The sequence below is a fragment of the Trichosurus vulpecula genome, chromosome 1, assembly GCF_011100635.1.
Source record: "Trichosurus vulpecula isolate mTriVul1 chromosome 1, mTriVul1.pri, whole genome shotgun sequence".
Taxonomy (NCBI): Eukaryota; Metazoa; Chordata; class Mammalia; order Diprotodontia; family Phalangeridae; genus Trichosurus; species Trichosurus vulpecula.
Window position 1 is genome coordinate 58124253 of NC_050573.1, and position 16330 is coordinate 58140582.

At 48.0% G+C, this 16330-nt stretch overlaps 1 protein-coding gene across 1 annotated transcript in view; it reads left to right on the forward strand.

Annotated features, from left to right (window-relative positions):
• CSNK1G2 (casein kinase 1 gamma 2) overlaps positions 1 to 16330 on the forward strand; it is a 96378-nt gene that overhangs the window by 70420 nt on the left and 9628 nt on the right. Inside the window, exons 3-4 of the mRNA XM_036763017.1 lie at positions 13377 to 13417; positions 15599 to 15668. Of these exons, the coding sequence (XP_036618912.1) occupies positions 13377 to 13417; positions 15599 to 15668 (111 nt within the window). The remainder of the gene's footprint in view (positions 1 to 13376; positions 13418 to 15598; positions 15669 to 16330) is intronic.

The window sequence follows — 16330 nt, forward strand, 5'->3', positions numbered from 1 at the left end:
TTAACCTTCTCTGGTTTATAACAAAGCTATATAGTGAGTTTTTCATATTTGTAGATTGTCACTTTGGTAGTTGGGGGGTGGGGGGGGGGGAAGCCTGACCCTTAGGGAGAAGTAGTAAATAGCTTGGGTAGTGAAGAGGGTGATCTGAACAAGGCCAGCAGCCTAGGTAGGAGCCCTGAATATAGGCTCTAATTCTCTGGGCTGTCACAGGAAGCATTGCAGCTTTCTGTCCACCTGAACTGTGCTAGATATTCCCACTAGTCGAGAGTGATTGTTGTGCTGCATGCCCCTTTTGTCTAAAAGAGTCACATGTAGATAGATGTGCCTAAAGAGCTGAGGGCTGCTGGATCCTTTTGCAGGGGCTTGTAATGAGCTGATTATCAACTACTCTTCTTTCTGGTGAGTTCTTCATCATCTGCTATTTCCTAAGTCACATCCTATCTAGAATGTTGTGTTTTGTACAAAAACCAGATTTTAGGAAGATTAAACTGGGGGGAGACTAAGGAGAGCATAGAAACCTCGTCATAAAAGGATCATTAAAGAAACTGGGGATGTTTAGCTTGGAGAAGAAAAGCCTAAATTGGGGGGGGGGGGCAGGACATGGATGAAATCCTGTAATAGCTGAAGGTTATGATCAGAGAGAAGAATCAAGAACTGTTCTGCTTGGCCCCTTGTTGGGAGAATTAGTCGCAATAAAAGGAAGGTGAGGAGCCCGATTTTAGCTCAGCAGACACTAATTTCCTCTTCAGCAATGAAATGACATGCCAGGGGCAGAGGTAAAATTTTTTGGAGGTGATACAAGTGAAAGCTGAATGACATTGATGGAATTTATTCCTGAGTTAGTAAGTTGGAGAAAATACCCTCAAAGTTCCAGCACTGACGTTCTGTGTTCTAAGGTATATACCAAGTCTGATGTTCCAGGTTCTAGAGTTCATTCTGGTTCTATGTTCCATTCTGTGTTCTAAATTGCCTTGCAGGATCTGATATTCTAAGTTCTAGGGTCCCTTTTAGCTCTGATATTCTTTGTGCTATGTTCTAAGAGCTCCCTAAGGGACAGTGACTAATTTTAGTTGGCATATCTCCCATACCTAGCCTGGGGTCATCCCTTGACAAATGCTTGTTAAAATGGATTGACATTCTATGCTCTAAGGGCGCTCTCCCAGCTCTGACAACATTTTGTGCTTTAAGGGGGTGGGGGGGGCGGTAATCCAGCTCCAAGGTTATTTGTTTCTAGCTTTCTCTCATCTTCCACCCCTCTACATTTTGTTCATCTTTCCCAGAATCCTCCGTTCCCCTTCCTACCTCCCTACCTTCAGTTAGCCTTTTCCCCAATTGTGGGAACAGTGTGCTAATGTCAAAGAAGGGTTTGAGAGTCAGGTCACTTAGGTTCCAACCCAGGTTCTGCCTCTTAGCTGTGTGACTTTGGGGAAGTCACCCCAGCCTGGAGCTTTTGTGGTCTTTTGTAAATTAATGGGCTGTTGGACTGGATCTCTTGATTGATTTCCCACCTGTTAAAATCCTATAATCCCTTGAAGGCACTCTTAGTTTCTCTCTCTCTCTCTCTCTCTCTCTCTCTCACTCACTCCCCCCCCCCGCCAGCCTCCTCTCCTTTTCCCCCTCTCTCTCTCCCCCTACTTAACAGTGTATCAAAAAGTGTTTGTGCCTGCTAGTAGGCTCTCACCACCACATCCCCCACCCATTGCCTTACAGGACAGCTTGTTCTATTTGTCAACACAACCTAAGCTGGCTCTACCCTGGTAGCTGGGAGTCAATTCTCAGTTGGTTTACTTGCCTTCAGAGCCTTTCAGTAGCCAGCCTTATTGTTTGTGAGCACTGAGGACTTTGGTGTTAGTGTGGAGGAAAACTCCTGATCTCAAATCTTTGGCCTTGGGATGCATGATGACTTTCTTTTTTCATATTTACTTTCTATGAAGTCTGTTTTCTTTATGTATTTACTTGAAAGATAAAAGAAAAGCTAGTCGAGTGAGTGAGGAAAGAGGAGAAATCTAGTTTTAAGTCTTAGCTTTGCTAACAAACTTACTGAGCAACTTTGGGCAAATCAACGCCCACTCCCTTCACTTTCCTCCTCTAGAACATGGGGATAATAGCCTCCTTGATCGGCTGAACTAGGTTTCCTCATCTTTATTAAGCACCTAACTGCGTGCCAGGCTCTGAGCCAGGCGCTAGGGTACAAAGACAAAGCCAAAACAGTCCCTGTTCTCAAGGAGCTTCCCTTCTAATGAGTGAGAAACAGCATGAGCTCATGTGGGCAGGAGACCCTGTTGGTTGAGAGCATCATCTTTATATAGGATATTTCTGGGTTTTTTTTTTAAAGTATAACACTTAAAGCAGCACCTTTTGTTCCCCCAAATAACTTAAAGAATGCTTTCATCCTGTAGTCTTGCCCAGAGGCCAAGAATTCTTATTGCTTAGTGCTGACCCTCACCTGTAAGGCAAGGCCTATAACTAACTCCTGGAGCTCAGGGGGAGCAGCAGTCTAAATTGTAGGTGGCTTTCTTTAGCTTGATGCCACATCCTGACACCTCCCTCAGGCCCTCCAGACCAGAGAGTGACAGGAGTCTTGCTCACTGAGCCTCACAAATCCTTCATACCTCCCTGCCTAATCTCAGCTCATCTGGGGAGTCACTGAGCTCTGGGGTCCCTCAATTGACTTCTGGACTGCTGTTGATACCACAGCTACCCAAATAGATTGCCTCTAGGGAGGGTGTGAGGCCTCTCTGTTTTCTTCCTAAGAGTCCAAGAGCCCTTGCCTTTACCTGTTTTAGTTCTTATCTCATCTGTTTCAGCACAGGGTGGCCCCTTAACACTTGGTGGACTGAAACTGGATGGTGAGGGTCTGGGCAAATGGGCACATTTATTTTCATACCCTTCTGGTCTCCAGAATATCTCGGTGCTTATGGGTCCCATGAGGGATGTGTTTGGCGTTCATGTCCTAGGATGGAGGTTCAGGGCGAAGTAACTTAGAAGTCAACATTTTATTTGAATTTCTGCCAATGAATATCAGCCTTCAGTTAAGCTAACCTCTTCCCGTACAAACATGTCAGTTGTGTTGGAAAGAAGAGGACCCCGGGCAGCATTGACATCGATAAATAAATGAATAAACAAAAGAAATAACCAAGATCAAAAGGGAGTAGATACCATGATCAGTTTAGGAACGAGAAGTTTAGCCTAGAGAAGGAGACTTAGGGAGGGCATAAACATGGTCTTTGGTGTCCAAATGGTTGTCACAGAGAAGAAAGATTAGGCTTATTCAATTTACCCCCTGAGGGTTGGGCTTAGAGCAGTGGACAGAATTTGCAGAAAGGCAGATTTTGACTCTGTGTAAGGAAAAACCTCCTAATAATCTGAGTGGAATGGGGTTGAAAGATGGTGAGCTCCCCCTCATTGGAGGTCTCTAAGGACAAACTTGCTGACTGATCTCATGTTAGGGATCCTGTATGGGGTTGGGGTATTCCTGTTCAGACAAGCTAGGGGAGGGCAGGTGGTCATTGACCTCCCAGCCAGCTCTGAGACTCATTGATTAAGTGACTCTGTCATAGGGACGGCTCTGGTGAGGCCTGTCTCGATTCCTTTCAATAAGATTCTTGTCCAGTTTTTTTATCTGTCATCCAGTTTATTAAACTTACTGTGAGGCATCAGGAACTGAGATCAAAGATATTATATTACATTCTCTCCATCTCCCCCACCCCCACCCAGGCCATATCCTAGAAGAGGAGAGGGCAGTGTTAGTGACCAGAGATGGACTTCTAGGCCCTGGGGCCAAGCAAAGTGGGGAATGTGGAGGACCTGGGAGGATGGTTGAGTCTTCCCATCACCTCTGGAGGGTAAGGGCGTGCCACCTACCACCTCTAGCCTCTTTTGTTTGCTGGGTTGAGGGATGGCCAGACACAGTTACGCTAATTAAGGTGGTGTTTTGCCCTCATTTAGTCCTCTTTCCCACGCCTCCTTCCAGAGCCTGCTGCACTACTGAGGCCCTAGGGAGGGATGGGAAGCTCTTCCCAAGCACCTAAGATGGCTGAACTGGAGTTACCCATATGACCCTCCTATAAAATAAAAGGCTGGACTGAATTTAAAGCTCCAGAATCCCTTCCAGCTTTAAATCCTTGGAGACAAGGTTTCCAGAGCAGTTCAGAGACAGAGCTATCGGGGAGTGGGGCTGTATTCTCATTTTATAGCTATGGGGAAACTGAGACCCAGAAATGTTGAGATTCTCTAAGTCAGAGTAAGAATTTGACCCACTGAACTCAGTACTTTCTCTAGAAGTACTTCCCCATCCCCAGTCTATCTTCCAGTGTGTCATCTTGTCAAGATGTTTGCATCAGAACCCATGGTTGTCGTGTCGAACCCAAGCTCTTTCTTCAGCCTGGCTCTCAAGGCTTCTGTTAATTTAACTTCACCTTATTTCATGTCCTCCTCTAGACTCATGGCCTTTCCTTCCCCAGGAACCCTAACTAGGCCCCATCACTTTCCTTTGACTCTCACTGAATTCTCATTTCTCTGAATGCCTCTGTATGAATTGGAGGTGTCTCAGCTGCGCTGCTACAGGACGATAGAGAAAAGCCTGAGAGATCCAGTCCAGCTGCTTCATTTTACAGATGAGGAAACTGAGGCTATGATGGCTTTAATGACTTGCTCAGGGTTGTACAGAGTCAGGTTTTTAATCCAGACCGTAGGGCTGCAGATCCATTGTTCTTCCCATGATTCCATGCTGCCAAACGGTGGTGTTTGCTTCTTACTTGGCTGTGTCTCTGCCTTCCCCTTGCCTGATGCTCACCTGGTCCTTTGCATTGGCAGGTGTGCTGAGAAGTCTCAGAAAGGGAAACGCTGTCTTGCTTACCTCATGACCAGCCCCAGCCAGAAGCTGCATCACACGAGTGGGCAGTTAGCACCACCTATTGTCAAGTGGCTCCCACAGATGGGAGCCTGTTCTGGCCGATGGCCAAGTGAAGCCATCTCCCCCGCCTTCCCTCTCATCCACTCCCATCAGCTCCTCTTCTGGGGGCACAGGGACCCACCACCTCACTGCCTCACCAGGTCTGTGGGACGTGAGACTTGTTCACAGTGGGAAGTGGCAGCCAGAAAGGCTGCTGTTTGTCTCTGTGAGGCAGAGTCAGAGTTTGAATCTGGGTCTTCAGGCTCCATTGCAGTGTTCTGTGTATGTAGAATGTGGAGAGTTGCACTCTTGTCAGCTTTGCTGTTTAGTTCTAGGTACCATATTTTAGGAATGAAACTGAGAAACTAGAATATGCCCAGGACAGGCAGGCTAAGATGAGGAAGAGGTTATCATCAAATGATCATTCCCAGGAACTGGGAATGCTTCATCTGAAGAGAAGCTTTAGAATGGGATTAGTGTCTTCAAATCCTGGACCTGTACACGGAAGTTAGAGTAAGCAGCTGACAGTGTGCCCAAAAGGGAAAAGCTGTCTGGCAGCAGAGAACTACAGGTCTTGAGTTCAAATCCTGCTTCTGAAACTACCTGTGTGACTGTCGCAGATCATTTCACCTTCTTGGGATACATTTTCTACACTTGTAAAATGAAGGGATTGGATGGACCTTAACATCATCTGTGACTCGGTGGCCTTGAAAATCAGTTTCCTATCACTGGAGGGCTTCAGGCAGAGGTTGGGTTCTAGACCTCTTGTGTAGAATGTTATAGAGATTCTGTTCTTTATGAAAATAACCTCTTTATCCTCTCCCCCTCCTTCCTTCCAGCCTTTCCTTGGTAGTACTTGACTCGAATGCCAATCCAGACCCCTGGTCTTCTTTTTGACCTATTTACTTCTGGAAGGTGTATCAGATGGACACACATTAAGCCTGTACGTTTAGGCTGTGTCCAGGATGCTACCAACCTTAAGCCCTGCTTTTCCTGTGCCAGTGGACCTCCCTAGAGCCTTATGCACCCTGAACTCCGAGGGACCTTCTCCTGAGCTTGTTGCCACAGCCACAAAGGCAGGGAGGAGGGCAGACAAAGGCTTAAATTAAAGTAGCAGTTATAACACTGATTATCTTGCTGTCCTGGGAGCCCCAGGGCAGCTGGTCCTGCAGGGTTTCTGGCCTCATATCCTAGAAAACTCTGCACCACCCCCACAGCCAGATGGCATGATCTTTACTGCCCTCTGAGCAGAGGACCTCAGGAACAAAGGCGGGGGCAGCCCCATGGGCTTTCTGCCCACATCCCTTCCCTTAGGACACCATACATCTGCGTCATATTCCAGAAGGAGAGGAGGTCCTTCTGAGGCCAGACAATGGGTGAGGGGAAAGGAGGCTGAGGTCAAGAGTTCGCTGCCCAAACTTGAAGCTTTGCTTTGCTGGTTCCTGGACAGTTTTCTGAGAAATACTTTGCCTTCTTTCACCAGGGTGTTTGGGCTTAGAGACTGTGATTGACTTAATGCTGCAAAGCCCCACTTCAGGGAAAATTAGGGGTTCCATCTCATCACCTATTCTTTGTTGTCTTGTCTTATTGGTACCTGTTCTAAAAACATCATTTCTGGATGTACCCTCCAGACTCCTCCACTCCCCACCTCCTATGTCTTGTAACAAAGAAAAGGAAAACAGTCCAACAAAACTATTTTTATGGTGTATGCAACATTCCATATCTATGGACTCCCACTTCTCAGATGAAAGGAGGAATTTTCTCTGGGGCTTAGAGCAGTTGTAATTCAATTGTAATTCATGCTACATCTTGAAGCTTCATTTTATTAATTTCATGACCATTATTTTAGTCGTTGACATTGCCTCCACTCTTGAAAAGCTCATCACATGGTCTTTCTGTTTCCTTCTTTTTGAGCCTGGACCCACCCATGGACGCTGTTTTCTCCCTATTGGAAATCCAAACCTTTAGACTTATCCGTAGAATCTTGTTTTTTGGCTCCTTCAAGACTCATGGATAGGACGTATTTCTGACTAAACCCTGTAGAACATATCCACCAAGATGTTTGCATACCGCAGGGACAGCCAGCTGCTACCAAGAACCATTAAGGGAAGACAGGCAGACGCAGACATTCACCTTGATTCTGAGTATTGTGGAAGTTATTTAGTTAAAAGCCATATGTTCTTATCCCACTCCTCAGTAGAAAACTTTAGAAAATGACCAGATGAGTGGTGTCCAGAGGGTGAAATCCCACTGTGTCAGCCTACGTGTGTGTTAGTGTATAAGACAGGTTTCCTGTGTCCAGGCTCATAGCTCTGTCCACTGGGTCTCTCAAGAGTCCAACTCTGTCAGCCCTCAGCCCTTTGGCCACCAGCATGGCCATCACTCTCCCAAGATTCCCGCTCCCACCTGGCTGACACAGATTCATAGACCTAGTGTTCAGCCAACTCATTTGGTAGAGGAAGAAACCGAGGCCAGAGAAGGGAAATGATTTGGCCAGAGTCACATGGAGTCCGAGCCATAACCAGGGCCAGCACGCAAGTCTCCTTGTGCCAGTGCTAGTGTTGCTTCTAACATATTCTACTGTAGAGACTGGTTTTTCCCTAGGCAGGAAGTTAGAAAGAAATTGCCAAAGCGTACGTACTGCCCCTGCTTTCTCAGAAGTATCTGCATTTTCTAGTGCCTTAACTTAGCTTTCTTCCTAGTCCATGTTCTGGGGTCTTGGCCTCATTCTGAACTTGTTTTAACTCCTCATTTTCACAACCTGCCTCACTTGTGTTTATAAAGCATCCTCTTGATTACAGACCACTGCAGATTTCTGAGTCTTGACCTCTTACCCTGGCTCCATTCCCCAGATCTCATTTATTCCTTAACAGTACCCCATCGGGGCAGCTAGGTGGTGCAGTGAGTACAGCACCGGCTCTGGAGTCAGAAGGACCTGAGTTCAAATGCGGCCTCAGACACTTGACACACTAGTTGTGTGACCTTGGGCAAGTCACTTAAACCCAATTGCCTTGCCTTCCCCCCTGAAAAAAAAAACAGTACCCCATCACCCTTCTCTTCCTACCCCTACGTGCTCAGGCCATCAGATACTTACTCAGTGAAATGTGGTGGGGCAGTGAGATGCAAGCACGACACATAATTCCTGTCTCCAAGAATTTTATAGGCTGGTGGGAAAGAAGGCATGGCTGCCCAAGTCTATGGTTAAATATACTACAGTTTCAGATTGGGTACAAAGTGCTGCACTGGGCTGCACGTAGGGGTGAGCAGCAGTCAGAGAAGACGTGCTTTAAGGAGGAAATGCTCTTTGAGCAGGGCCTTGAGGAACTCACTAGGCCAAAGTAGGGCATTCCAGGCACAGAGACCAAAACAGCCTGAGCTAAGGTGCAGAAAAGGGGAAAGTGTAGGAAATGTTTCAGCCTACCCCTCCCTTTGTTCCTCCAGCCTTCAGTGATCTTCCCTGTCGCCCACCTGCCTCCAACACACAGGTCCCTACTGGTTGGGAGCACAGAGAATCTGCTCGCTTTGGGGCAGAGCTCACCTTGGTAGGGAAGGGTACAGTCCAGGACAGGAATCTTTGTAGGGCCAAGGAGTTGGTGAATAATAGACTTGAGACCTAGAATTCCTTTGCACTGTAAAAGCATGTGTTGTCCAACTCTGCCACACACGCCACTCTCCCCCGTCCCCCAATCACATTGACCTTTAGTCTGAGACATGGAAGCAAGTATGTGACGGATGAGTGAATAAACAAATTAGCGTACTGTCATATTTTCTGCATTTCAGAGATTCCAGGCAATGACCCTAGAAAGAGAAGTAAGGCAAATTTAAGAGAGAAGGGGAAAAAAATACTTCTCCATTTTACAGATGGAGGAGATAAAGCACAGAAAGGGGAAGTCACTTGCTAAGCCAACTGGCAGCCGACCTGAGACTACATTAGAACACCTGTCTCTTGCCTCCCAGTCCAGAGTGTGCCCAGTGCTTCTTAAACTGTGGGTCACAACCATGGGGTCACAACACCACAGTTTAAGAAGTGCTGAGGGATCGTGAGTGAAAAAAGTTTAAGAAGCCTTGCTCTAGACTATACCACATTGCAGCTGTTCTGGGGACATAGGCCCCAGGCTGGTCAAGAACTTATGTCATTTCCCTGCTTGGATACAATGCTTGCTACAAGTTACTTTAAAGGCAAATGACACAGATTGGAGCTCCTTGTGAAAGATGACACTTGCCCATGGCCTAGACCATTGGTTTTGAGAAGAGGTTTTGACCTTGATAGTTGTCCTCCCCGACCAAGAGGAGCAGTCCTTGCAGCCCTCACATACACACACATACACCTTGGACTTGTTTATGTGTGTCTAATTTACCTCCTCAGAGTGACATAGGCAGGGGGTGGGGAGTAGGGTAGGGAGAGAACCCCTCATTGTAAAGCCTGTTAAAACTGGGCACCTTTTTGAATTCAGCTTACTGTTCAGCCTACCTGCCTGCTGCCACCCCAGACATTTCCCTTGAGATCCAGGGGTGGAAGCTTTTCTTATTCCCCTATGGCAGCAAATCGCCCCTTGCCCAGAAGTGTCCAGCAAAGCACAGATCAAAGATGTGGGCTAGAAGCCCCCTCAGACAACATGAAATACAACCTCTCCCTAAATAGGCACGAATCCCTAACAAGTCTCTCTATCTAGCCTTCAGTGAAAGACTTCCAAGGTTGGGGAACTCACTATTTTTAGGAAGTTTTTCCTTATATCAGACTAAAAGTCTCTCCATTGTTCCAGATTCTGCTCTGTAGGTCCAGAACAAGGTTAATTGCACTTGTATACGACAGGCCTTCAGATACTGGAACATCCTCGGATTATACTTAATTGTGTGCACGTCAAAGCCTCTTGAGGTCTTCTTGTCTGGACCCCTTGTGCCTAGGCCTTAACCACAGCAGACAGGATAGAATTGTTTGTTGACTTGCCTCGATCACCTGGCTCCCCCCCCCCCCCCCCCCCGAGTCTTTAGTTCTTCAGGCTCTACATCCCTGGTCCCTCTTGCCAGCCCATCACCATCTTGGTGACCCTTCAGGTTGGCCATGTCCTTAAAATATGATACCCAAAATACTGGCCCCATTTCCTAGCTTTCTCAGTAGCTCAGGCAGCTTGTCAGTACAGATACAGTTTCCGTTTTCATGTGCTAACTGATAAGTTCCATGCCTTGGTCTAAATTCATAAGTTTATGTCCATCCTCTTCTCTTTCTTTGATCAAGCCTGTTATTTTTTGAATAAGCCTCATTTTGGGGCTGGTGTTTTTTGGTGGGGAGCCATGTTTTTACGCTGTTCATCAGTGTCAGGAGCTGCCCGTTTCGTCTCCCTTCTCCCTGCCCAGCCTCCCTTGCCACCCTCCCCCGATAACACATAAATTGGCTCCGCAACCCTTGGCTCTCTCCAGAGCTCCTGAGCTTCGATGGCCAGATCGTCAGTGCCGGTGTCTCAGGCCCATCGCTTTCTTTACCTTGAGCTTGTAGGCTAGTGTTGATGGCCTCGCTTTTTCCAGTGGTCCCTCTGGGCTGGTTCTGGCAGGGCTCTTGGATCTCACTCTCCATCCCTCATGAGCACAAATACGACATCACCCTAAATCTAAGCCTCACTTTTCCTCCAATTCTGTTTGGACCAACCCTTCGTGCAGCATGTGATTGGTGTTAATATTCAGCGTAGCCTACTTAATCAATTCAGCAAGAAAGCCCTGTACTTGGTGTGTCATGGAGATGTAAAGCCGCATGCTGCCTTGCCAACGAGGTAGTTGAGCCAGGAGGACTAGGATACGGACATAAGTAAAGATTACAAGATAGAATGTGACAAGGATGGGACTTCACGAAGAAAGCAGCACCCGGGCTGGTCCTTCCGAGGGACGGAAGAACTTCAGCAGATGGAAGGGGAGGATGAGCACGAGCCGTGGTCTGGTGCAGGGATGAGGCAGGCCGGGCTCCTCGGGGAGAAGCTGTGCAAAGGGAGGGTAGCTTTGGGTGGGGATAGAATTGTCCTTTTAAAGAGATGCACTTTTGGACTTGTGTGGCCTGATGCAAAGTGAAAGGTGCTGTGTACAAAGTAACAGCCGTATTGTGAGAGGGTCAGCTGGGAATGACTTAGCTATTCTCAGCAATGCAAGGATCTCAGACCACTCTTAAGGATTTAGGATGCTGTCCAGAGAAAGAAACGATGGTGTCTGAATACAGATTGAAACATAATTTTTTTACTTACTTTATTTTTCTTGCAGTTTTTTTTGTCTGTTTTCTTTCACAGCATGAGTATTATGCATATGTATAACCTACATTGATTGGTTGCCTTCTCAATGTGGGGAGGGAAGGAAGGGAGAGAATTTGGAACTCAAAGTTTTAAAAACAAATGTTAAAAAATGTTTTTACATGTAACTAGGGAAAAATGAAATACTAAATTAAAAAAAAAAACCAAATTGATACACTTTTGGAGGGGAGGAAGGCAGCTCCATTTGCGGATAGGTTAAGTTTGGACCAGTTCAATAGTTTCTTCTCCCTGGGGTGTTTCTACTCCCTAACCACCCCCAGATGAGCTTGCTGGCATTGGGGGTAGAGAAGGATAGTCATGGAAACAGGCTTCCATTTTTCTCACTTTACCATTTACAAAGCATGTCCCTACGCTAGCTTAGGGAAGGTGTTTTAAAGTATTCCCATTTTATGTATTAAAAAAAAAGAACTGAGGTCTGAGAAGGAAAGTTTCTTGTCAGTCTCTTACCACACAGGTGATAAGTTTGGCCTCTAACATCCTCCCTCCCTGAGGGAGGCCTTGGTTGAGGGTAAGATGTAAAACCCTAGAAAATGTTCCTGGGAGGTTGGGGTGATCCTGTTGGGGCAGGGTAGGGGTGAGGGGTGTTCCAAGGTGGGTGATTTCATGTTTCACACTAGAAGGGCTCCAGCAGCAGTGAGGAGGAAGGCCCTCTCTGCTTGGCCACCTGTTCCATCTTGTCCCTTGAACTGCAGTCAGAGCCCGGCATGGCACAGGGGGAGAACACAGTTTGAAGTCAGAACATTTGGGTTCAAATTCAAGCCATGCAGCCTATTAAATGGGACGCGTCTCATTCTCAATCTGAGCTTGTTTCCTCCTTTGTGCAAGGAGGAGGGAGTTCATTTGAACAGAGAACTTATTAAGCACCTTATATGTAAGGCACTGGCGGCTGGGGGTACAAAGACACCCCTCCCCCAAAAAAAAAGCCAGGCCCTGTCCTTGAGGAGCTAACAATTTGCCAAAATGGGCTAGATGTCTATAGTGCTTCACTGCTCTAAATCCTGTGAGCCTGTGGAGGGCCACCAGGGCTCTTCTGCTCACTGAGACTGGCTAGGGCTTGACCATGGCAGAGAGCAGCCACTTGTAGTCAGGCAGCCTGACACATCATTTTCTTGGTACTCTCTAGGTACCCTCTCACGTATAATCTTCACTAGTCCCAGTTCACTTCCCTGCCCTCTTCCCCAGGAGCAAGAGGCTGTGCACATGCCTCTGAGCTTTCTGAAATTCAGTATTAAATCAGCAGACATTGAACTGACCACTCAGAGTCAGCCACAGTCCCTTTCCTCATGGGCTTGTAGCTAGAAGAGGGATGAGGCACTGGCCAACAGACAGCTCTAACAGGTACTCTCACATGGTCGGTGCAGGCAGAGTGCTTTGTGAAGTCAGCATCAGCCGGGGGAAGGGGCACGGACAGAGGCCAGGCTCTCGAGGGTGGCACCTTTGAAAAGGAGGCAGCCTGAAGAAGAGGAAAGGGTAGACAAAGACACAGGGATCAACGAGCTGTATAAGCGGGCACAAGGTGGAGTTAAGCTTGGAAGGTGGGGCAGTGTCAGCTACCAGTGGGCCTTGACCTCACATTTGTGGTAGAAAGGGGGCTGGACCTGAGGTCAGAAAACTTAGCTTCAGATCCCTGCTCCAGTAGTTCCTCGCTTTGTGACTGTAGATCGGTATGGCCCTCAATCTCTCTGAGCTTCAGTTTCCTCTCTGTAAAATAGAGGGCTGCCACCTCAGAGGGTTGTAGTGAGGAAAGCACTTTATAATTGAATTGTGGTGACAAGGAGAGGAATCACCCTGACTCTGGAGGCCAGAGGGAGCTAGTGAAGATTGTTCTTCAATCTCTTCATAAGAAAAATTATCGGGGCAGCTAGGTGGCGCAGTGAGTACAGCACCAGCCCTGGAGTCAGGAGGACCTAAGTGCAAATCCAACCTGAGACATTTGACACATGTACTAGCTGTGTGACCTTGGGCAAGTCACTTAACCCCAATTGCCCTGGCTCCCCCCACCCCAAAATTATCCAGGCAGTGGCAGGAGAGACTGGTGGTTGGGGACCATATGTGCCTGGCCTGGAAAGTGCCTTTACTTTTTACCTGAATGTGTGGATTAGAACCAAGTCCAGATGGTTTGTTCCTGAGTGTCTCAGGTTGTGCTGGTCTTGCCAACAATGTGTTTACAGCCCCTTTCTTTCTTTCTGCAGGAAAGAATCTCTATACAAATGAATACGTAGCTATCAAATTGGTAAGTGCTACTCCATTGCTTTCCTAATCCCTCCTTTCCTCCTGGCAATTTGGAATTGGTTTTTTTCCCAGCCTAGTCCTGCAGCCCTGCTGGCTTCCCACCCCAAGCCCTTTCCCCAATGTTGAACCACAAAGACTACATTAATTTGCTAAATCCCAGCCTTATATAGTTTTCATGCAGTTCAGCTGTGCAATTCCCCCATGATGGGGAGAGAAGGAATAAAAGAAATCTCAGAAAGGGGCTAATAGTCCAGCTCAGCTGTTATGCAACAGACAGGGCAGGTTTGTCAGCACCAAGATGAGGAGGACAGAGCACATCAAGAAAGTGTGGTGGAGTCTGAGGGAGAGGATGCCACAGGCTTGGGCAGTCATGGAAGGCCTCTAGAATATGTGGGACTAGAGCTGTTGAACCAGTACAGCAAAGCCTTTCTTGAATTGTACCTGAGCTGGCATAATCAAGCATTGGTCCTGGCTTAGTGGACAGGGACCAGTACTGCTCAGGCAACAGGTGGCTTAGCCCAGTACACCATGACCCAGTAGACCCAAGTCTCCCTACCCCCTGCAGGCCTGGACAGTGAGAAGCCTAAAAGCTGGAGCCCCTTCAGCAGAGCCTGCCACACCAGGGGCTCAACCTCAGCCTGCACTGCACCACAAGGCCTTGGTTTGGGGCCAGAGACACAGGATGAAATGAGAACGCTGCATCTGGGGTTGGACACCCTCCGTTCAGCTCCTTCCTCAGCTGTTGGCTCTGTGACCTTGGGCATCCCTTCCCTTTTCTGGTCCATAATTTCCTCATCTGTAAGATGAAGGGGGTTCTCTAAGACTAGATGTTCTCTAAGATCTCTTCCAGCTTTAAATCCTGTGATCAAGCTTTCAGGAATGGACCCTTGCAGGCATTTCTAACTCTTCAGCATCCCACTTATCTGACTTTTGCCCCACTAGACCCCTGGTTTTAATCTGGGGGAGAGAGGAAACCATCTTCCTCCGATGGAGGACTTTCTCTCTTCCCTAATTAAAGTCAGGGCCCCAAGGGGAACAAAGAATTGATTTTGGAGGTGTGCAAAAGGACTGGGCCACATTTATTTTCCACTTGGGAAAAGGCAACACACAAACAGCATTTGTCTCAGGCCCACATTGCTTCATATCCACCCTTCATAGCATGAGCACTCTGAGCTACACGGCTCCGGCTTTAGGGCTAGGCTACACTCCTGCACCCAGGCCTTCTTGTGACCCATAACACACATGATCAGGGGTTGGGCTCATTTGGGGGCTTAGAGCAGAATGAAACCCACCGATTCACACAGGAACACAACTGCAGCCATGACTTCCTGGGGATTCTTGGCACTGAACTAAAGAAGATCAGACCTGGAAGAGACCAGAGAACATGGAGTGTCAGAGCTAACGGAGACCCCAGAACACAGAACATCTGAGCTAGAAAGCACCATAGGAGAGAGACTCTTAGAGTTCATCTAGTTCAACACCCTGGAGGCCCAAAGAGGAAGAAGGACTTGGCCAAGGTCACACTGTGATTTAGTGGCAGAGCCAGACCTCTCCTCTCCCAGCCCAGAACTCTTTCACCTTTGCCTTTGGTAGCAGTTGGGGACAATTTTACGTCTTAGGTGGATCTGAGAAATGAGTTTACATTAGTGCTCACTGACCTTCACCAAAAGGGCCAAGGCCATGGGTTCCATCTTCATGTAGCCATTCCCTTCCATTGGTCCAAGGCAACTCCATATACCTTAGCAACAAGATGGAGCTGTCGGCCCTGCTGGAGATGCCAGCGGGGCTCAGGAGAACCAGCTCCATGGGGTCTGAGCTGCTCTGACCGTGGTTTAGAGGAAGAGTCTCAACTGCCAGAAGCCAGAGGTCCCTTAGCAAGTTCTCCCTTCACGAGGGGTTTTTAATGGAGTCACTCTTCCTTAGAGTTCAGCAGGGCCTAGGCTACCCCCAAAGCTGCCCTCTTTTTTTTCCTCCATTGGATTCTCTCCATCTGACCCTTTTTATGGGATTCCAGCGACCAGATAGATTGCTGGTGATGGTGGCCTTGTTGTCGCCCTGACCTGGGCAGCGGAAGAACTGCTCTTCTTGGGGGAGACGCAGCCATCCCCTGGGCTGGCCATGTCATTAACTGCAGCCTCTGCCTCTTGTTCTCTTTCTCCTTCCCTCCCTCCCTGCCCTGAAGGAACCTATAAAGTCCAGAGCCCCGCAGCTGCATTTGGAGTACCGGTTTTACAAACAGCTCGGCAGTTCAGGTAAGGAGATGTGCTCCGGGTCGGGGATCGCCTCACAGGAGCCAGGGGAGGCAGTGTCGGGGTTGAAGAAATATTATTCTAGTCTGAGAGTCAAGACACCCATGTTCAAGGCCCAACTCTGCTGTATGACCTTGGGTGAGTTGCTTCCCTTCTTCAGGGCCTCAGTTTCCCCTTTGTTAAATTAAAGGGTTAGACTCTATGATCCCTAAGATCCCTTCCAGCTCTGATCTTCGAGGAGTCAAGGATAGCTTCCCAGGTCTTTTTGCCCACCCCTAGCCTGCCATGGAGACTGAGGCCTAGAACCACCTCCCCAAGCTAGTTTGCAGTTTTTAACAAACCAAATACAGGGGTAAGAGAGTGGAACAAGAGAGACAGTCGGAGAGCTGCAGCAGTCTGTGCAGCCTGAGATGGATCGGGTGCAGTGCTGAGCACTGTGGGAGGTCAGAGGAGAGGGGAGCCCAGAGAGTGTAGGGAAGAGGCCTGGCCACCACCCCACCCCCGAGACACCTTAGGAGCCTGCCATGGAAGAGGGCAGCTGTTGGCATCACTCATCTGGGGACAGTGGAAAGAGCCCCAGATCAAGAGTCAGGAGGCCTGGGCTTGAGTCCTTGTGCCATCACTGACTTACCTCGGGCAAGTCACACATACACCCTCATTGTTCC